Genomic DNA, 23,157 nt, shown 5'->3' with positions numbered 1-23,157 from the left:
AATGGGTCTGCACATGTTTCCCTATGTATGACAGATTCAGCTCTTAGCTGCAGTTCCTAACAGGCCATATCTCCATATGTTTTGTCACTTCCATGGTCATGAGCCAGCTCCACACTCAGAGCTTTAAGTTCCTTTGTTGCTCTGGCTAATGTCAGACGGGCCCGTGACGGACAAAAACGACTTGTTCTCGGTCACTGCGCGTCAGCTGAGCTGAGATTGTGAGTGAAGGATTTTTTTTTTTTTTAAAAAGGTAAACAAAGCCTTGGACTGTTTGGGTGCCCATCAAAGGGCATGCTGACCAAGACCTCGATTAACGCTGGAGACATGATGGCTTGGCGTGACTGGTGTGGGGAGAAATCAAGTATTTTTGTTCTCAAGGGAAATGTGTGGGATGTGTCACAATGTCACTGAATAGCGTGAGCAGAATAAGACAATTTTTTTGGTTAGACAGCATCTCTCCATGAGGAACTGGCCTTCGAGCTTTTATGTCTGACTAAAGTCTGAGATCTCTCACTGTCTTTATGCTGAACATCAGGCTTTGTGTCATTATTTGCCCTCTGGTTCTACAGACAGTACAGTAGACACTGTACACAGCTCAAAAAGAAAATGCCAGCCCAGAATGCTTTTTTTTTTTTTAATCTTTGTTTAATTATGAAGAGAGAGGACAAAGGCAAGCAAAGACCTCCAAAAGAACATACACACATTTACAGCTCACTGCAAATGTAAGAGACTGTGTGAAGATTCATACATTAATAGACAAATAAGGAAGCCCCTGGCCTAATAGTTTATTGTAAAAGGAAGGCATTTTTTTTATTCATTTAACACAAATATATTATTTTAAACTGACTTTTTGAGATTTACATAATAGATATTTGTAGTTTTATCGTGCAGCAGTATTTGTGTAAATACCCTGCTGTAAAAAAGATATCTGTCTCTGTAAAGGTGTCGTCAGATAGGAACTGAAGCACCAACTGTGCAAATGTATGCTGTAAGCAGCTGCCAGTAGTTTTAAATTTTATCTTCCTCATAAACCTGGTTCATAAAGCAGTCAGGTTTGCATAACATTTCCACAGAAGCATTTACATGTTATATAGATGATTATTTTCATGCAGCCTCTTTGTGCATTACATCTGAATGCATCTAGTGCATAGACACTGTCAAAGATGAACATAGCTGCCATGATGTCACCCAGTGGTTAGTGAAGTCTTGTTATGAAATCTCGAGTCGAGGGGTTTTACAACCTTTGTGTCTGGAAACTGGACATGACGTTGTCTATTTGTACCTGGAAGCTACATCCATTGTTTATTCTACATATGATCAATCTTCAATTTTATGGTAACTTGGAAGTGCTGTATACTGCACTGCCTCAATAGCTCGAGAAAAGCATATTTTAGCTAATCCGGAACTCAAAATCTATGCTAATCCTAACCCTAAAGGGAGTGGCATGACTGTGCTTTGGTTCTATGACAAGACTTCAAAACCTACTTTGCAGTCAAAATATATGCAGTACCCAGCAATGCTGAGTACTCCTGTCTGTGTTTGTGCTGCTGTCAGTGCTTTCCTTTAGACTCTGCCCTGGAGAACTTTTTTGAAGTCAAATAAAATCATCTAATCTCACCAGCTGTGCTTTTTTCTTGATCTGTAACAATTGTTGTTTTTCACTGACGCTTTCTTCTCCAAACCAACCTTTCAACCAATCAGTGTTCTGCCTATGCATAACATCCTCAGCATCTAGCTACACCCTATATTTTTAGGGTTGCACGTCTGTATTTGTTGCAGACCCATTATCCTTCGGTCTGCATAGCCAAATACCTACACAAACAGACACAAACGGAGTATCATAAATTCATTTTAACTCTAGATGGGGCACCAATAGCCTGGCTTGGCTTTGCTGCTTTGACTCAGACCTTAGCTGCAGTTATTAGCATGTCACATCCCTTCACAGTCTTTATTTTAAGTCCTTTTGTTGCTCTTCCAAATATGTGAAAACTGTCATAATGGAGAAAATGCCTTGTTCGCAATCAGCGCTTGGACAGCACACGACTTGTAGTTATATAGTATGTATATAACTGCAACCAATGTAGGCAGATAATTTTTAAAAACATATCCAGCCTTTGTTTGGGTTTATAATAGTGTATACTTGTAATGAGGTATGTTGAGGCATATTTTTCTAGTATGATCTACACAGAAACTTGAAGAAAAATACCCCAAAGATGTTTCCTTCAGATGGCGAACTCTCTTATATTCATTGTTCCAGCTTTGGTACTGATAGGAGAGCTACAGCATGTGAACAACACATTCATCTCATGTGAGTAACACTGACTGCAGACAGAAGGGGGGAGAGGGCACATCGAGGAGGTAACCACACCAAAGTCACCATCATGCCACCAGGGTACATTGTGAGGCTCATTAAAGTGCATTAAACAACATCCCTGCGGAACAATGAGAGGCCCTAGGGCCCTAAGGCAGAGCCCGAGGCTGGCTGGGACTGATATGGAGACCCAGGGGATCCTGTTCATCCAGGCCTGTCACTACCAGACTCATCTACAGCTGCCAAACTCCATTCTCCTCTGATTCTGTCATCAGCCAGTCAGCAGGCGAATACTGTCTGGAGCTAAAAGAAAGGATAAAACACAAGCCTGTCAGCACTCAGAAAACATGCTGCTGTTCCTATTTGGCTCCTAAATTGTATCTATGGGAAGATTGTGTGGGTTCATGAACAAGCCATGGTACATTGTACGTTTATGATCAAGGTACCACACATTCAGTCATGTCTGTATTTGCTGTTTTTCTTGCCTTGTTATTAAAAAATTAGATTATTATAAACAGTGCTCTCTGTATATTATCAGACATGTACTCGCCTAAATTTCCTGCAAGGTCCCCAGAATTTTCCAGTAAAAACTAAAGTGGATTCATTTAATTGGGAGTGTACTAACCTAGTATCATTTTTCAATATATTGTTTTGGTTGTTGTTCTTTGTTTTGAGCACCATTAGCACAGATGAAAAGGTGCCTATCTGGGCTTGTCTGTTACAATATAAGCCTATGCACTGATCCTTATAAATAAGTATTAAATTAGAGAAGATTTATTAGAAAATGTTAGGAAATTATCAGAAAATTTCACACTTTCACCAAGACAAACATGTCTAGACAAACTTATACTGTGTAAAACTGGAAGAATTTTTCTATATTTTTTTGTAACTGTTAGGACACGTAATTGTAATTTTAATAATGAAAAAAAAAGTAATATTATTTATTTTATCTTTGTTTTATCTGTAAAATTACAGGAACACAATATTTAAGCATAAAACATAAATATTACATTAATTTATGAATTCATGTATTTATTTGTTATATTTAGTATTTATTCCATTCATTTTTACCATTGTCTAATACTCAAACATAAAAGATTAGGATGTTTATTAGTACGAATGATTAATAATGAGTTAATTATAAGTTAATTATTTATTATTATTTTACGGGTTGTTGTTTTTTACTTTAAGTATTGATTTGTTTGTTTGTTTGCTTGATTCGCTTTTTTGTCCCTGCTAGTGTTGGGGGAGGAGAGGGAGGAGGGGGGAGGAGAGACCCGCTGACGATGCTGCGTGCGCAGCTCTCCGTCTGGAGTCGCTACGACGGGACCGCAATGAAGAGATAAATGGCACCCTTATCTATTTATTTCTAAGTCTCACGGAGCTCGGTCATCGTTAATTAGGAGAGAGTGGCTCGATAAAACAGCCGCGGACACTTCAAAGGTAAGAAACACTGGCGTTTGTCGCAGAGCGGCTTTATTTTCTGCACGAAATACGTTAAAGGACCGGAGATGAAGCAGGGTCAACCACCGGTTTTCTGGTCTTTACGTCGCTGAAGCGTATAATTCGTTTCAACCTCATCACGTAGAGTAAATGTGAATTATTCCAGGAGTGTCGGGGTCTCGGTTTTAAAACGTAATAAGGCGTTTTTCCTAATTTCCCAGGCGATTGCGCAGCAGCTAGCTTGTATCGCGTCTGACAGCGCGTTAAATTTACGCCAGCTGAGGGTGATAACAGGTTATTACTGAGCTCCAGGAGCCCTCTGTCCCTGCCCCGGTTGCGGCTTTAATGTCAGCGGGACTTTCGTGTTGTTGCGCGAGATGTGCGGGGATGTGCGCGCAGCCTCCTCGCTTTTCAAGGCGAGCCGTCGGCGGCTGGCTGCGGGCACCAGACACACCAGGGACTGGGCTCATAATACCGTGCATATCTTTGTGGGAGCACGGCGACGCTGGGTGCAGGGACACAGAAACGTGGAAGGAAGGCAGGAAAATATCCTCAGATGAACCCGGCAGTGTCATACCCAAGGTCTTTTGCAATACCCTGGGCATTTACTTAGAAGTGGTACAAGAAAACAGCTCCTGCAGATATGAGCTCACCCGGGAGGAAAACACTCAACACGGTCTCCAATTTCTGCTCTTTCTTGTGTAATTTCTTGTTTATAATGTCCAGCTTGTGTGAAAGGAAAACGAGACTTGCAGATGCAGTATATTTCATGTGGAAACAAGTGTCAAATTAAAGGAAAAATATGAACCTTTGACCCCTGCTGTTATAAAGACTGAGGGTCCAGTCTGTGTATAAAAGATGGATACAGCCACAGTGACATCACTAATTGGTTCATGGACACTTTGAAGCCCCAAATTTGCCATTTTGAGCATCATGTGTTTTTGTTCTGGATTCATACCAAAGGATGAAGTTCTCAGTTATACACTGTGTAAAGATGGGACCAACACATCGTGAATAAAATCAGCAAAATTGATATTTGAGTCAATCATGTGGTTGTGCTGAGACATTTGACGTGTCTGTGACATTAGCATGACGTTTGTCTGGTGCTTTCATGAGATGAGCAGAAGCATCAGCCATGCCCGCACTCCATCGTTGGTCCATTCATCCATTGTCCTCTGCTTATCCAAAGGCCAGTCGCAGTGGCAGGTGGTTTCTCATCCTTCTCCCCAGCCACACTTTCCATTTCCTTCTACTGAGATGTATGAGGGAGGTGCCCAGGAGACTTCCCAACCACATGCCCGAACTACCTCATGTGGCTCTTTTTGACATTGAGTTTAGAATCTTCCCCTTCATTCAGAAAACCCCAAGATCTGGAGCTCAGTAACCTTGCTAGGTAGTGGGAAAATTGAGCCCTCTCCTGCAGCCAGGCCCAGGATCAGAGCATCTGCTGCCCAGCTTTCTGCCCATGGGGCATGGTCAGGGTGCTCAGGCACAGCCAGAAAAAAAAAGCTTTCCAGGACAAAACAATACTGAGTATTTTGAGCGTTTTTATTATTATTATAATTATTATTATTATTTGTAAATGGTGAAGTTTTTGTGTCCATTGAGCACTTAAATTAGAGAGGGACTACCTGCCAAAATCACCTAAGATTCAAGCGAGTAGGCTTACCCTGGGAGTACACCAGGTATCCAATCCTGGTTCTGGCTCCACTCAAAACCATGTTGTGGTGGCAAAACTGTTCAAAAGTACCCAATTTATATATTTTGACAGCACTGAATCAAGCTGCAGAGAGCAGGCGTGGAGGGCTGGAAGTCGGTCACACAACAATATAAAGAATTGAGTTAGTTTTCAAAATAATAACTTCTGAAATCCTCCCTGTGGACTTAGTTTTTGGACTTAGTTAGCAAGACACATTGATAAATTGCTTGGGTGCATCACACAGACAAAGATGCATACATGCAAATTAGTGCCGTGTAAACGTTACACAGAACATTATAGCCTCTCTTCCATCAGCACTGACTCAACTCTATTCTGTTTTTAGGGTACTCCATTAGGTATCAGGTTTTTTTTTTTTTTTTAGGACCTACTCGGTTCCTACTTGTTCCAAGCCAGCTGAGTCGAGCTGAAAATGTGTCGCAGGACTTTCAGACCTCCTTGCTATAACATCCCCGCCCACATTGAGTTGGTACTCAATTGTAATGGAAAACAAATGAGACCCAAGTGAAGTCAAGTAGAGCGGACCCAAGTAGGTGCTAGTAGAAAAGAGGCATAAGGGAACTGACCCAGCTGTTCCCATGTCACAGTCCTTTAGAACGTAAAAATCTCCTCACTCATGAACATGAAAATGATGTGACTCATTTCAGTCTTCGGACCTTGACTCAAATGAACACGTGGAAGACTTTGCACCAATTTTGGTCCATTAAGTAGATAGAAGCTGTTCTGTTGGGGTTTTTTTTTTGTACGGTTTCCTTTAAATTGCAAGAACATTTATGAGTGTTGTACTAAATAAACAAATACTAAAGCGTACGTGTTAGCTGTACTTAATTAATCTGTGCACTTCTTACACAGTCATAAACCTTGTTTTAGCCTGAATGAAGATATTACTGAAGAAGGTCACACTTTACATGCTTAGAGTTTTACATATTCATTGCGTTTCAGACAAACCTTATGTTTATCTGCATGTTCAAATGGCGGTGATTACTTAAAAAAAAGTCATTTGTGACCCACCCATGGATAATAATTACTGACCCGAGGTGCAGATTCTCGCTGTAAATGTATTTTAATGTTGTTGAATCGCTAAATAATCGCCATCTAACCTGGATTTCTCACTGGCACACTGGTTAAAAATGTGACACAGTGATCATCACAATGAGTATTCCAGTGCTAAATTATTGTTATTGTGAAATTTGACTGATTGTGGCATTTAGGGGATCAGCTGGCGGACCACCCGCTGAATAAAAGATGAGCTGCACTGATGTGAAAGCAGTCTGCATCGTGATGAGGCTTCTGTGTGTCTCTCTAATGAGATGTAATTGGCCACTGGAGCGGAGGGGTGTTGAGAGCGATGACCTTTTAGATCATCAGCCGTGCTCTATCCATCCCCGGTGCTTTCGTGTCCTCTGGTCTAAAAGCTAAATCAAGCCCACAACGAGGAGGTAAAGAGAGAAAATAGTCCCTGTAATGTATGTCGACTGCAGTGCAGCTTAATGCAGTTTGAAGGCGAGGCGTTGTTGTTTTTCTCTCTGCTGTTGACTTACTACGGTATACGTTCCACCAATGAGCAAGGGGAAAACACAGAGGAAATGTGGAAATCATTACAGTAACAGGGACAGGGGAGGGATCTTATTTGGCTCTCTCAGTTGGGTCTCCTATTTACTCAATTAGCTGTTACTGGCTGGTGAACACAGACCTCTCCCAGATGACGTGTGAGATTTAAATGTGCCGCTGGTCTTATCGGTGTGAAGAAAACATACTCTGCACTCATTCAGACATGGTTACAGGTTTGTTTGTGCTGCATGTTTCCTACATTAGCTCATATATCAGGAAAATTTCATTATCCTGGAGCTGTTTTTAATAGCTTAAGCTACAAACTCTGTTATCACGTGGGACTGCAGATTCTGTTAGCGAGCTAGGACATTAAGCTAAGATTGGAAATAAGCTTTGTCCTGTCCTGTTTATGAGGTGTTGGATGTAGCCAGAGGAGCTGGTTGTATTTTGTTTTTTTGTTTTTCCTCTTGTTACACCACAAGTCCACGGGTTTTGTGAAATTACTTTAACTTATAATTAGTTAAAGTTAAATAATTAGTTAATAAGTTGAAGTAATTTATAGATATATAGATGTCTTTAGTAGAGAAAATGTGTTATGGATTTTACATTTTACTTGGGTCGGCAGCTGAGAAACATTTTAGGTCTCGTTTCAGCATTTTATTATTTTTATTTTAAATCCATCTGAGACAATGGTATCAGTTGTGATCAGTTTATATCCTGTGGCTCTTATTTTGAAAGTTTAGTAGCAACTTGCCCCACCACCTAGAAGGTGGCTGTAGCTTCCACGTCTGAAAAGTGAAACAAGTGCCATGTGCCTTAACCTGCATTCTTCTTAATGACTAGCAAGGGGTGGCAGTTGTTAAAAAAAGACTTCCTGTCTTATTGAGGTTTCTTGCATGACGTCATACATGCCTAAGATTTGTCAATGAGTCAACCGCTGGTTTTTAAGGGAAAAATGTGTCTTTCCTGACTGGCTAGCAATGTTTCCTGGAGGCCGCTGGCTCATGTTGGGTGAAATCATTTGCAAAAAAAAATTGCTATGCCAAAAACCTATTGGTGATTGCTTTGGTTCCTTGCTGGTTCCCATTGTTAACTATAGCTTTTCATCTTTGTCAGCAAATACTCACCAACTACCAGCTAAGCAGTAGTAAAACTCGAAAAAGTGTGACACATACTGGAAATGGATAAGCTTTGCCTCCATAATAAAAGCTTTGCGTCAATGCTGGAGCCAACACATTTCCAAAAGTACACCCTTTACTTTGAAGGCTAATGGATCCCGTTTACAGTTCAGTGCACTTTTTACAGTTTCTCTTCAGCTTGGAGAGCTGCTGGACAATGTCCGCCACTTCCATTTAAGCTGCGAGTGCAGCAATGTGCTGGCCACCAAAGTATTCGAAGGAGGTCTTTACCAGCGAGTTGGGAAATACATGTTTTTTCCTAGCAACTGGCTCACTGACTGGTATGTAGGCCTGTGTGACTCGGGGTTTTGCAATCATTTCCCTGTATTGTCATCATTTTAGTCATAAAGGCGTGTTCAGTTAGCATTTGGTGTCCATTCTCAGAACACCAAAGTGGCGATGCTAAAATGTTTAGCTCATTTCTTAACTTCACTAACCGGCAGGTGATGCCATAGAGGGTACATCCAACTTTTATACTGTCCATGGATATCTTTGACATTATTCAGATGCTTTCAGAGAGGATCTCATCCTGCCCAGTGTCCAACTTTGCCGTGTTGGACTGCAGCTAACCACAGTAGTGCGCTGTAGTAGTAGTGAGCTGGAGGGTCACTTTAGCAAGAACCTGTAGCTGGTGGACAGCTGGTACAGTACTGCTACACTGGAGAGCAGAAAGAGGACTAGCGTCACCAACAGCAGTCCAAGAAAGACTGTTTTCATGGCATATGGTTTATAGCATTGCTGGGGGGAAGCTAACAGCAAAAAAGCAGCAGTTTGGAGGTATTTCATAAGTTGATATGACCAAAACGCTGGGATAACAATGCTTCTTCTGTTACTCGCTCTCCCTTCTGTTATATTCAGTCTAATATCTGTTTGAAAGCTTTTATCGATTACTGTTAAATTTAATAAACTCGTCGGTTCCACTGTCTGTGTGATGTGTACTCGCACTGAGAACAGTAGGCGGTAAAGATGCTAGCATTCAGACAAAATCAGAGTAGTTTAGGTAAATTGCATTATTTTTATCCGGCTGTCATTTGTTATCTTATTAGATTACAAATGAAATACATTTATATGCCGGATGCATTCGTTTGTGAAATTTTAATGTACAAAGTTAGGAGAGAAGTTTAAGTTGAGCCTGATGTTTCCTTACACGTAAAATGATTCCCAGTCTTTTCCTCGCAGTGAGAAATGCACCTTATTAACTTAACACGAGGACCAGACTGGGACTTGATTTTAGCAAACAGCCAAGGTATCGTTATCTAATCAAAACTAAACGATAAATTCAATGAGTGTGCCTTGGATCAAAATAACATCTTCAAATTTCTCGATTTATCTAACACAGAGTCTAAACTCCGGAGAGATTCACTTTGCTTGGGGGAAAAGCATCAAAAGCTGTTTAAAAGTGATTTAATGTTTGCTGAATAGTTCCAGGGCCTGAAATTTATATTTAAAAATTGTGTGTGTGGGGGGGGGATTCCCCCTTGAATGCTTCCCACAGGGAGGATTTATACTTTGTGGGACTTTAACTATGGGTCATATACGGTCCCATTCTTACCTCAGAATGTGTTTTTCCTTTGTTGTTCTTCTCCAGCTCCAGCATTTCTCTCATTTCTGTCTCTGTGTTGGTGGCTTTGTTTGTTTTTATGACTCTACTGTCATCCTAAAAAAGGAATAAAACAAATTCAATTAACCATAGAATCAAAAACTGAAACTACTATTAGATTCTGTTTAACTCAACTTCAAAGTTATATTTGAGGCTGTCGAGCCGGTGCTTAAATCTTCGGATGTTCGGTTAGATGGAGTGTAATTTAATTATTGCTGTTTTTAAATAGCTCCTTGGTATTTTTGTTTTAAAACGAATGCCATATTCTTGCAAACTCTGGCACACAAATGATTCTGTCTCCAGGTAAACCCCCGTTAACCTTGAATAACCTCACCTGCTTCCTTGATGCTGCATGTGGGTGGAGCCTGAGCTGAGACTCGCCCACAGTGTAACAGAAAACAAGTTTTGCGTTTCTCACCAGCAGAAACGACTTAAATTTCGGTCAGTTTGGAGCTTCTCTGCTTTCTTTTCTTCATCCTCCATCTGTCTCGAGCCTCCTCGACCTGACCAACTGAAGCATCTTTAGATCGTAACGCTGGTTTTATAGTAGGCGTGATGGGTGCATCAGTTCATCTTCTTACCCTGATGCATCCATCATTCTGGAACAGGATTAATCTGGACTCATCAGACCACATGACCTTTTTCCGTTGCTCCACAGTCTGATCTTTAAGACCCATGAGAAATCTAAGCCTCTTCTTCTAATTAGCCTCACTGATAAGTGGTTTTCTTGAGGCAACACAGCTGTTTAGTCCCAAATCCTCGAGTTCCTCTTCACGTTGTGCTCTTATGCATGTTAAATAGTCAAAGTGAGTTTCAGATGTATAAGTGAACACTGATCACAATCATCCAGGATTATTTTCCCAACCACATTTCTTTTTGAAGATGATGATTCATCACTGTCCTTCCAGGTTTAATAATGCATTGCACAGTTCTCAACTCAACCTGTCCTTAGTAGTTTTCTTTGTTTGATGCAGACCAACAATTTGATACTTCGAAAACGGAGTAACATCCTTTCCTCTGAGCTACAGGGAGGGGAGGAGGGTCTCAATTTTTCAGTTGCATCTAATGTCTTTGTATTTACAGAAATATAGATTCTTAGATGCAAATTTGTTCCTCGTTTTCTTTTTTTCTTGGCAGCAAACAATGTTATTTTTCCACAATTACTGTATGATCGTAAAATATGACACCTATACTGTACATGCAGACATCATATATTGTACGTGCATCTTCAGTGAAACCCTGGGTTAACTTCACGAATTGATAGCCAGCTTCATGTGACTGTTTATCCTGACTGTCAGTGTTAGGCTAATGGAAAGATACGCTGGGTATGTTATACTCGTTTGGTGGTATAGGGTCCTAGCCTGATGAGGTAGCTCTTTCTGTGTTCATTACTGTTACCGTTCAGGCACTGAATCCAAAACCCTGAACTGCATCAATGCACAATACTTCAAACTTCTCTTTTTCTTTTGTTTTCATGGTGGAGGAACCCTTCTGTTGCATGTCAGCAGGGATCAGTTTTTTATTGAGCCTTATTATTACGGGATCTTACTTTGACCTTCCCTATCTGTGATAACACAGAGACAAAGCAGAGTCACTGAGTCAGATAATGTAGCTGGGAAAAACAACAATGGTGAACATGATCTGTGTGTACTTTGGTTCACTCTGCTGGTTAAACTTCCTCCTCCTGCTCATCTGCAGAGTTTTACTTTTTATCACATGATTCAAGCGAAGTTGGAGTGAACACCACTGCAGGCTGACTGTATGTCACCCAAGTGGCGATTACTGCTGATGTCGATGGCTCAGAGTAAATCCTGCTTATTTTTTATTTTATTTTTTTGGGGGGGGGTGATTTCCTCCCTTAAAATAAAGTGAGTCCATATCCCGATGGCAGCCGAGTAAAAAGAGACAATTAAGCTTATTATTTGGGGGAATTTCCTCATTTTGTGCACAGTCAGGCTAACTCATTGGAGTCTCTGACAGCAGCGGCGCTTCAACTAAGAAAGACTCCTTTCATAATGGTCAGGGAGGCATTATCGTGTCACGGACCTCATGACCGCGTTATCACACAGGAAATGTCTTGCCCCGAGCTTCCTGGAATGCAAGTGAGACCGCAGCATCCAAATAGTGGAAAAATAGAATAGATCTGAATTTACTATTCAGTCCGAGCTCTGATTCATAAATGTGTCTGATAACCATAACAGAACAATGTAATAAAAATGACATACTCTCAGTGACTAAGGTTAGTCTTAGTTATGGTTATGGTTGTCCCTTTTTAGCAGATTAGGGCAGATTTATAATTTAGTGTTAAATCAGTGTTCGTGTTGTGGCTACAATGTATCTTTCTGAAACGTTACCCTGTAACCTGACGTGCAACTGCCTAGAATATAACTACATGATGCTGTTGTTGCTTAGGCTACATTGTAGGCTCGACGTAGATTTACTGCAGCAGCGTAATTCAGATAGAATTCAAAGGAAAACCTTGTGGTATGTATAATATACATGCTAGCTGGAAATAGCAGGTAAGAAAGAGCTACTCACTTTTACCACATACCAAACAGTCACGCTCATGTGGTCGCAGATTCCGAACCGTAGACGCTAAAAGGAGGACGAGCATTTTTGCCGTCGGTGTTGGTGTTTTGAAACTGAATGTATGCTGGGTAATTCTTATTTCGGACACTTTAGTGACCAGAAATTACTAAATAAACTTAATGTGTCATTCAGTTTGACAGGACCTAGAGATTGATCCTGTAAACTCATCAGGAAAGTATTTGCAGAGGTCAAGACAGAGGGCTGTTTTCCCATAGATTGCTTTAGGACTGGAAGTCTTTATTAAACACAGGTATCGCCCCCTGGTGGTTTGTGAAAGGACCAAAAAATGAAGGCACTTGGTGTTGGCTTTACTTTCTTTTATGCTGTGTTTTGTTCCAGCAAATAAATACTCCATTTGTCCAAATCCATTTTTTTCCCTAGTCTGTAAAGTCATGACTTTGGATGAGAAAGGTCATCTCCTGGTTCATCAGCATCTCCTCCACCAACATAGTTATGTGATTGTTACATTTTTTTTTGCTTCTCAAGTTTATTTATAGTTTTAAGTTTATTTAAAAAACATAAAAGCATAATGTCTAAAAGACAATAACAGTATCGTACTATGGTATCAAACACGCAGCCCATGAAATGGTAGAGTTTGACCTGGATGGCTTTACAATGTGTGAAATTAAGCAGATTAAGTTATTAGTTACAACAAATTTGCACAGCTGATCTTGTATGTTGATTGCAGCTTTATACAGGAGGGAAAATTTGAATTTTTATCATTTTAAAAAAAACCTAAATTTCTATTTTTGTCTAGTTATAAAACACTAGTATTAAATATGGACTTAAACACATGACACAAAGCTCACAGTTAATCATGCGTTAGGATCTTTAGGAAGCTCTTCGAAATTTCTTTGTCTTTAAAGGGTGCATTGTCTGAAAAACTGCGAGTCTACAAAGGCTTTTACTCAGTTCTTCTAGAGTATGGTTAGGTCTGTTTTACAGTTCCCAAGGTGCACACACTTCCCAGACCTTTCCTGTGCACGAACCAGTGACAAGATTATCAGCCAGCCGCCTGGCCATGTAATCCATCAGAGCCTTATTACAATATCCCGCCTATGCTTCGCAGAATAATATAAAACCAGCCTGGAGGGAGAGAGAGAGAGAGCTTCTCCTCGCTGCTCATTGTGGCAACCCAACACCACATAAAAGCCACCCGGAGAGGAAGAAAAAGTGTCATGCTCCTGCCAGAAAATCAGAACTGCATGCGTGCATTTAATTGAGTTTTTTAACTTTAAAGGTTAAAGCATACACTTTGTAGTTTTTTTTCAGGGTATTTAATGTTTCCCTTTTTCTCCAGTACCTGAACATTATCCCGCTCGCTCCCAGCCGTATGAATAATTGACCTCACTGACACGAGATGCACCCAGGGGACGTTTTATCACTGTGGACGGATGGGGGTTGACATCCAGTGCAGGCAGGACATGTGTTGTGCAGAGGTATCATGTAGTGATAGGAAAGCCGACACAGTACGGTTATAAAAGCACAAAAGCATGTGTGATGTTGGATGATGGATAGAGACTGAGATGTGTAGTTGATCAAACATGCTGAGTTCCTGTTTGATCTTTCTGCGTCGATATTGTATCTTGGTGGTCTTGGACCTCTGCAGAGATGAGGGATGGATAGATGGGCAAATATAAAATGGAAATCCTTCACGGCTCAGACTTTAATCAAACACACAGCAGAGAGGAATGTGTGTGTACACAGGGTTACAATAAGATATTTTCAGTGTGGAGTGTTAAACATTTCCCAAGTTATTCAATGAATAACCCGTCTCCACATAAGATGAGATGTTGTAAGACTTCCCGTATCACACATTGATTTAACCTCCTAGGACCTGGCGTCCACATATGTGGACATCACATTTTGGGTTATTTAGACCAAAATACTCAATTTTGCTCTGCAAGGGCCTGATATCCACGTACGAGGACATTATACTGCTACTGTTCTATCAAAATTTTAAACGAATATCCTCATATGTGGCTCTTGATTTTTCATAAAAACAAAAATAAGGAAAAAAAAATCTGGTAATTCTTTGTTTTTACATTCATTGGGCCCCAACATGCCCAAATATCAAAGAGAAATTAAAAATGCATGCTGGGGAAGAGTTCGGGTCTTAGGGGGTTAATACTGGACAATAATCAATGGCTCATTCTCATGCAAAAAGAGGTTAAAGATTAATATAGGGTTTTTTTAAAAAACAAAAACAAATAAAGATCACATAATTTTCCTATGCCATTAAAGATTGTAATAGGAATACTCCTTTATTTTTGTGTATTATTTACCAGGTTGAGCTGTTTTCGTCATGCATTATTTTAAGCTGTTCAAAGTTTAAAAAGGTAGGGAGAGGCAAGGTTGAAATGATTTGGAGATGTGCAGAGGAGGGACAGTGGATATTGAACAAAGGATGTTAAAAATGGAGCTCCCAGGCAGGAGGAAAAGACCTCAGAGGAGTTTCATGGATGTAGCGAAGGAGAACATGCAGAGGCCTGGCGGAGGATGCTCGGGATGGGGTGAGATGGAGGCGGATGATCTGCTGTGGCGACTCCTACAGGAAGCAACTGAAAGAAGAAGATGATTATAATATTGAGTTATTCTACTTTATTTAAACCATGTTGTTGTAGGTGGTTTTCATTGTTTTGGCTGCTGTAACAAGCATTTCCCAGCTTTGGGGATAAATAAAGTATATATAGAAAGTAAAAACTATATATAGTTAAAAACAGTTTTACACATGGAATAAATGATTGAGGGGACACAGCCAGCTGCTGCTTCTCCTCGGAGTCTCCCATCTTGTGGATGAAGTCTGCTTTCTCTGTCTTGTATCAGCATTAGCGACGGCAGTCGTTGTTCTGCTCTGTGGTCTTGGTGAGCAGAACAAGGATTCACAGCTCCAGACGGTGGAGATGGAGTCTGATCTCATTTCATTTCATGAAACTTTATTAATCCGAATCAGTGGTGGTTGGCGATCTTCACCTCTCTCTGAGGAAGCAGCTGAATAATGGCGAGGACTGCCGAAATATCAGTCTGGCAATGTAGTCAGCTGGTAGGGTATTGCTGATTATTACATTTTTTTCTCCCATAATTTACAATTTTTTTTTACAATTTTTTTTAAAATATAAATATTATATTCACATAACTGAATCTTAGATATTTGTTAACAGCCGAGAACAGGAATGTCTAGGTTAGTTTGTGATCCCTGAACTTAAGATCAGGACTATCTGGGATCATTTTCAAAATAAATAAATTAAAAAAAAACGCTACAATGGGTAATCGTACACTTTGGCTGCCTTTAACTGTGAGCTGTGTGTCATAGTCTTTGAGGACTCTGACTCTAACCTTGTTTTGAAGGCTAAAATGACTCTGTTGATATCACCTAGGGGACAAAAACTAAACAGTCTAATTGCCAAGACTTGCGAGAACAATATTCAAACAAATAAAAATTACGTTTTTATATTCATAGTGTTTATATTTGTAGTCCTGTATTGAATCCCAGTCGTAAAGGGCGACCTCATTGTTTGCATTTATTCTGGTTTGTCTGCATTACTCTGTCATCAGCAGTGAAACTGAGCTCACCGTGTTTGACTTGGAGCTAATAAATCTTTAACAGCAGTTACTTCTACGAAAAACAGGAAGATGAAGAGAGATGAAGTCCGTACATGGATTGTTAGAGCTTTGAAAATACAAAACTGCATTGCCAGAATACTAGCCTTTTATAGCACAATAACCAAGATAGTTACAATATGCTATTGTTTTTTTTGTTTTTTTTCTTTCCTGGAGGTATTAGCATTGTGCTAATCAATATACTGTGTTTGGTAGTAAAATAACACTGTTAAAACAGACCTACCACAGATGTGGTCTCTTAATATATCTGAGCAGCTCACCCAATTGAAGTCTGAATGTGGGAAACACTGCAGGAATGGCTTGTTTGGTTTCAGAGTGTCTCAGTAGCTCGTTTGCTAGCATTAGCAAGCGTGGAAGACGCCACGCACAAACTGAAGACTCTTGGCTTCCCCTTTTGGTTTGCACTGCTGCTTAGTTGTGGTTTTCTCAAATTTAAAAAATGAAAAATTTTCCACTTTGTTATGTTGTCAGCTATCGGTCACAGTCTGAATCACATTGGAAAAATTCCCCCTATTTAGCAGCTCCATAAATAGATGGAAGAGTTTAAAAAAAGAAGATTTTAATATATAGAATTAGCATTTTATTGTTGTGTAGTTGTATATGGAAATAACAATCCCTAAGCATATCTGAACTTAGTTCTTCATATTAGCACAGTATTGGGCCCCTGCTTTACTCATTGTGTATATATGTTTTAAGATTTTTCACTTTTTATTTTTAAAGTGGGGCTTACCGTCAAACTTTCTGCTCTATGTGTTTCAGGGCTTCTTACAAGAATAATGGACGAAACCTGTCACTGACTTGATGAAGATTGATATTCAGGTTGAATCATGGAGGGTAACGATGACAAGTCTGTAACCATGACCCAGCCACAGACTGAAGTGTGCAACTCTGAGGCGGGAGGAGGAGGAGAGGTCTCCAGCAAAGTGGAAGATGGAGTAAATCCACTCACTCCTGCTGATTCCTGTGATGCTAATATGACAGGACTGACTAAAGGAGGCCTCTCGAACCTGACAGACACTCCTGCACCCCCAGTGGTGAGTCCCACTGCTGAACCTCCAGGAGGTGTGGCTCTTAAAGTGGCTACCACTGTACTCCACCCAGTTTGTCTGGGTGAGAGCCCGCTCATGCTGCCCATTCACCTCCAGATGGCCGGAGCAGCCGGGCCTCAGCTCGGACAGATGGGGGCAGCACCGTACTTGATAACGAGCCAAAGCCCAGTTTCACTACCCCTGGTCTTGGATCAGCAGGTGATTCAGCACATGAGTCCTTCTGTAATCCCTCAGACCACCAACTGTGCACAGCTCCAGAACAACGTGCTGTTACAGAGTCCTTTGACGTTTGGTTTACCTCCAGCTGTTGATCAGAAGTCCACAGGACAGACGCAGGAGGCTAACTTGCTCTCTCTCCTGCAGAATCCAGCTTTTGCTGCCATCTTGCAGGACCTCTTCCCTTCCCAGGGGAGTTCATCAAGCTGTCAGTCTCCAGGCTCTCCCTTCTTCCCCCTTCCTCCCCTCACCCCTCCCTACACCTCCCCTCTGGCCCCTCTGGTCCCTCCTGCGACACTCTTAGTCCCATACCCGGTCATCATTCCTCTGCCTGTGCCTCTGCCAGTCCCTCTCCCCATCCCTGTCCCTCAGACCGAGGACTCAAAGGGTAACATGCCAAAACCAGTTTGCACTGTGAGTAAAAGCACTCAGACTTCGCCAAAAGATACTACCTCCCCCTCGCAGTCTTCAAGGAAATGCATGCCTCCGTTCCAGCCACAAAATGTATCCCCATCCTCACTTCCTTTAGAGGAAGGACAAGCTCTGGACCTTTCTGTCAGGCCATGTCCAGTTGAACCAAAACAGGAATATCCCAGTCCACAGCAGGACAGTGTGCTGGATTTGTCAGTTCCTGGTGTGAGGAAAAAGTGTGCTCAGTCAGACAGAGAAGGAGCCTCACAGTCCGGCCCGGATGGCAGCGGCACATCTTTGTCTCTGGGCGTCGATTCCAAACTCCTCGGCAGTCTGGCATCGCTGGAGTTCAGCCGGCAGCATAAGTGGTTGGTTGACAGCAGTGCTGCTGGGTCTAGTTCTTTGAGTCAGGAGGCGTCTCTTAGCGGCGCTGGAAACCTCGAGATAGTGAGCACCTCGCAGACAGCCAAGGTCATTGTCTCAGTGAAAGACGCAATCCCCGCCATCCTCTGCGGAAAGATAAAAGGCCTTTCAGGAGTCTCAACCAAAAACTTCTCCATAAAACGGGATGGCAGCCAGGGGGCAGCTCTGCAGCAGCTCTACGGTGTGCCGTCGGGATCCCACGGGGAGCAGCACGACCCCAACAACCCTCTTAAGAAGGTCTCTAAAAGCAGAGCTATCAAACTGAAGAAGGTCAGCTCACAGGAGATCCACTTCCTTCCCATTAAGAAGCAGAGACTGGCAGCGCTGCTCCCCAGGAAGTGAGCTCGCTCACTGGGGAGGGAGACTAATCTGTGGACTAGTTTTCTGGTAATCCCTCCAGAGAGTATAACATAAAACACATGTGGGACATTCTGTAATCAAATTGAAACGCTTGTGTCCAACCAAAACTCAGAGTCTGGCTTTAAAAGCGGGGCTCTGACAATGTGACACAGTAGTTACACAAACGGTTTCTTCTGAGTTTTTTCTTTTATGATGCACTAGTCTCTACAGTGTTTTACTAAACCATAAATGTTTCAGTGTACGGCAGCTTAGTATGCTCTCTGTGAGTCAGAGATGTCTGTGATTCATGGTAACAGCAAAGACACAAGTTCGATTCCTCCGTTTGGGTTTATGGTTTGTTTCCACATGTATTATGTTTTATATTTGGGTGCACTGAAGAGCGTGTACTGCAGGACGTGACTGAGGCTGTTAAAACATGTCCCATCAGTGGAAATTCACATGGTCATCAGTAGCTCACTGGAGCGATTCATTCTTTCCTGATTGGTTGGGATTTAGCATGACAGGCTCATAATGACTTGGCGAAGCCTGAGCCACAGTTTCATTAAATGAATGTTGGCAGCAGCCACTGATCACAGCAAAATATGTTCTTATTTTAACAACAATAGGGAATAAAAGAAGCTTCTTAATTACTTTCATGTTTAAACTGACCTTTCTATCCAAAAATGAGGAAACTACTAAAAGAGCTATTATTGTTGATGGCTAAATTAGCCAAAGCAGCAAGTGTATAAAGCACTGTAACTCCCTGCTGTTTCCACTTATTAAAGGGGACCTAGTCTACTTTTCCTTGTTTCCTATCATATGAATATTGTTACAATGGCTGATGTTCATTGATGAGGTCAGTGTATGTACAAGTAATCCTGAAACCCAAAAACTTATGCTTCAGACTCAAAGCTCGACTTCAGCTTTTGTTTTGTTTCATCTCAGGCACACTTACTGTTCAAACTTCGTCTCCAAGGAGCAGCCAATCAGAAGAAAGTAAAGAGAAGCGGAGCTAAACTTGCTCATTTCTGTAGAATGTAGCTGTGTTCGGGGGACCCGGCCTTCGTGGTCTACGTGTGCCGGGTCCTTTGAAGGCCGGAAGTGCGAGGCTCTACCATCTAACACTTCTGTTTAATCAGTTTTCTGTTTGATGTTTATTCAGCTGTGTGAGAACTATAACTTTAATCTCAGCCAAACCGATTTACTCAAACAAATAAAACAGAAAAAAGCCAAACAATACATTTTTTATGTTATCTAAGTGTCTTGCATATCATAATCTTAGTAACAAAAGACCGCAGGAGGTCCGACAATGATGTACCGGGAGTTTGCTGTTCTCACCGGCTCTAGCGAGCCTAGCTGATCCCCGGCTAGCTATCGAGCTGGTGGGTAACAGACTTCTGTGAAAACGTCAGAGCACTTTTGCAAATATGTGATATTTTGATAAACCGAGCAGATATTTGATGTTTACACAGCTACATTCTCACCTGTAAATATGTTAAAAGTTTATTTTGTGACCCAGAAAGAGTAATAGGAGTCATATTAAAACTAAGCAGCTGCCGCCATTGTTGGAAACTGGAATTGGCTAGGCCGCGCTATGAATTCTGGGATAGGTTGGGCCACGAAGGATACACCCGACCCATCCTTCACATTCGGGGGGAATGAAGGACTGCGTTTGGAGCAGCCTTCGAATTGGGACAGCCTTTGTCACCTGGCTTTGACATAATTGGTCTACAAATGCGGTCTCCGAAGGATGTGGCCTAGGTTTTGGGACACAGCTTGTATATGAAAAATGGACTTAGCCACCATGACAGCGACATCTACATTTTGATGCCTTCACTTGAGTATTTTGGCTACAATCATTTTCATTTTTGTGGAGCCACATTTTAATATTTTCAGGTGAGAGGCTGGAGCTCTAAAATATTAGGTAACGTTAGCTATATCTGCTAATTAGCAGGAATTAGCTGAAAGTGTAAAGACAGTGCAGTTCCTCTATTGTTCACTTGAAGCTGTCTCCAATCATCTCCCTTGGCTTAAATCTTAAATTTACAGCTTGTTCTTCTGGTTGAAAAATGTAACATGGTTGTGGCCAAACGTGGGTAATGTTAACGTTTCTAAATATGGAGCCTAGAAGCCAATGGGGGACGTCAAGATCGCTATGAAAAGGCACAGTTGTTATGAAGGTGGAAGCTGGCTAAAGAGACCAAAACTGCTTTGTGTACGACTATGTAAACGTGTTTATTTCTGCTGTATAGTTGGGCATTTTAACAGTCTGTGGAGACTGACTCAGTTATGGAGAGAGCCTCAAATGGCCAGTTTAGGAACTGCAGTGTTTGATGATACAGCTTGCTTGTTTCAGCCAGTGGATAAACTGCAGGAGCTCCACCAAGGCAGAGTATAAGATACATCAGGATTATTTTGAGCTGTGAATTATGCAAAGCTGCTTTTAAAATCATGTAGCTGGAAATGAGGAGAATAGGTCCCCTTTAAGTGAATCTGAGGGGAGGTTTGCTATTGATTAAATCGGCTGTGAAGCAGAGCTGGAACTGTAGGGAAAAGCTGCCGTTAAGAAGAAATAATGACCAATTTCTTGGCTTCAGTGAGAGAGAATTCTGTTTGTGTATGTGTTAACTGTGTGATTAGTTTATTAGAACCAGTATTGATGAAAATCCACCCATTTTTAATCGTGTAAACATCTGTTCCAAGTGGTTTAAGTGTCTTTTTTTGTTGTTGTTGTTTTTTTTTAATTGTTTTTTTGAGCATGGTAATTTTCTGTCCCAGAGTTGTGAATGTGGATCATATGTTGAGTGCACTTTGTCATAGTTAGAGGCTGTCCTACCTATTATTCTCCCCAAACTGCATTGCCCCTCTTTTGATTGCAAGAGTTATGTAAATCTGTGAATTACAGGCCAAGAATTAATAACAGCCATATGCAGACTGTCTAGTTGAACAGAGATGGAAAAAATCTTGATGCTCTCCTTTTTTTTCTTTTCTTTTTTTTTTTGGAAACCAGTTTCTTATTTATATCTGTGTACTTTAGCAGTCTCAGCACATCTTAACTCATGCCTGCAGTCCTTTAAACAGAGCTCTTTGGTTCAGTAGTTTGACCTGATCACTCTAGTTATATAGTAACATCTCTAATTTATTACTTGTGCAGCTTTTATTTATACAGCGTGTTTATATAATGAGTGATCAGTTAGGAGGTAAAGAGTGAATTGATATTGTAATACAGCCGAAGCACCTTTTTGCTTCTGACAGCAGATTTATTAAAAGGTCATCATTTGAAATGTGGTGGGAGATAAATGTTTGCTTACTGTACAGTATGTGTACTTTTTTATATGGAAGTGAACTAAAATCTTCAATTCTGAATCGTTTGCCTGAGTTTTCTTTTTTTTTTTAAAAGAAGTTACAGTCTAAAAGGTTTGTGGTTTCTTGGTGGAAATGGTTTGATATCGGAGGACAACACACTCTGTCATGCAGACGGAGAAGGTAACTGGTAAGTGTACAAACAAAGATGCTTAAATATTTAATTCAATGAGTTTGTCATTGCTTTATCCTTGCTCTTTGTACATGTGGTTTGAATCAAAATGATTTGGTCTCAGACTGGGTTTTAATCCTATCAAATGTCAGTTACGGTCTACAGTTGTGGATCCCCCATTTTTATCTGATCTACTGCCAAAGTCCTGTCAGATGGATCTGAGAGCCCCTTCATCGTAATCTCTCATATTCAAATGTTTTCATTTGAACTTTAAAATTTATGTTCACCAGTTAAAGTTAGCGGCTAATAAACTGTCACAACTTTTACTTTTATGGCTATATTTATTATATTTAGTACAATAATTTTTTTTAATTTAAATTTTTTTTTTTTTAGCCAATAGTGAAGTTTGCTTGAAGAATGTAATTTATTTAACTGTTAATTATTGCTCTTAGCTAATAGTATTATTTTTTTTTTACATTTCTTTATTTTTTCAGACTTTCATACTGTTAGCTAATAGTTTTTACAACTAGCAGTAGTTTTAGCTTATATGTTTGAAGTATTTATTCATAATTTGAACTAGATACTTCAAACCTTGATCAGTGTCAGTTTAAAGAATTAAATAATTTAAAATAGTATTTTAATTACTTCCACCTGTTGATTTATACATTTAACTAATAAAGCTGCTAGCAAAACATTTAGATTTCAAAATTATGAACAAAGTTTAGGTTATATTTTTTACTTGTTAAATCTTACAGAGAATGTGGTGATTTCATGGATATTTAAAGTAAGCACTGAGAGAAATTTAGTAATGGCAACATATTAAAAGAACAATATGTCTTATATATAATACATTTATATAAACAGTGTCAAAGAAACCTGTCTTTGAGTGAAGATTTAAGGTGACAGGAAATATAAATAAATGCAGCTTGAATCTTTACTGAAGCTCAGTATTTGAAACAGTTTATTCGCTGCTGTAATAATAATGATTGAAATAATAACTTTAATATTGGCCATATTATATTTACATTACCAAAGTAAGATGACTTTAGTCTCATGAACAACATTAGGTAATTGTTATTTACTAGCTAATCTTAAAATGACTGTTCAGTACAGAAATGAAGCCCAATAATCATGTTTTACAGTCCTGTGGTCTCAGCCTCAGATATTTATCAAATCAAAGTTTGAGGAGTTTATCAATAAAATTACCGGACTATAACATTTTTGTTTTAAATAC

At 40.4% G+C, this 23,157-nt stretch overlaps 1 protein-coding gene across 1 annotated transcript; it reads left to right on the top strand.

Annotated features, from left to right (window-relative positions):
- The first annotated feature begins 3,594 nt into the window (after positions 1-3,594).
- On the top strand, positions 3,595-19,884 carry LOC102314135 (retinoic acid-induced protein 2). The gene is made up of 2 exons (XM_005923004.2): positions 3,595-3,754; positions 16,770-19,884. Exon 2 carries the CDS (start codon positions 16,838-16,840, stop codon positions 18,449-18,451), a length of 1,614 nt encoding a protein of 537 aa, XP_005923066.1. The 5' UTR covers positions 3,595-3,754; positions 16,770-16,837; the 3' UTR covers positions 18,452-19,884.
- Positions 19,885-23,157: the final 3,273 nt, after the last annotated feature.

Source organism: Haplochromis burtoni, unplaced genomic scaffold (assembly GCF_018398535.1).
Source record: "Haplochromis burtoni strain Fernald_Lab_line unplaced genomic scaffold, NCSU_Asbu1 Contig_61, whole genome shotgun sequence".
Taxonomy (NCBI): Eukaryota; Metazoa; Chordata; class Actinopteri; order Cichliformes; family Cichlidae; genus Haplochromis; species Haplochromis burtoni.
Note: the sequence above shows the minus strand (reverse complement) of the source record. Positions and strands in the feature narration are given on the sequence as shown.

Coding starts and splice junctions, on each gene's coding strand:
- LOC102314135 (XM_005923004.2), top strand. CDS start 16,838: ATGGAGGGTAACGATGACAAGTCTGTAACCATGACCCAGCCACAGACT.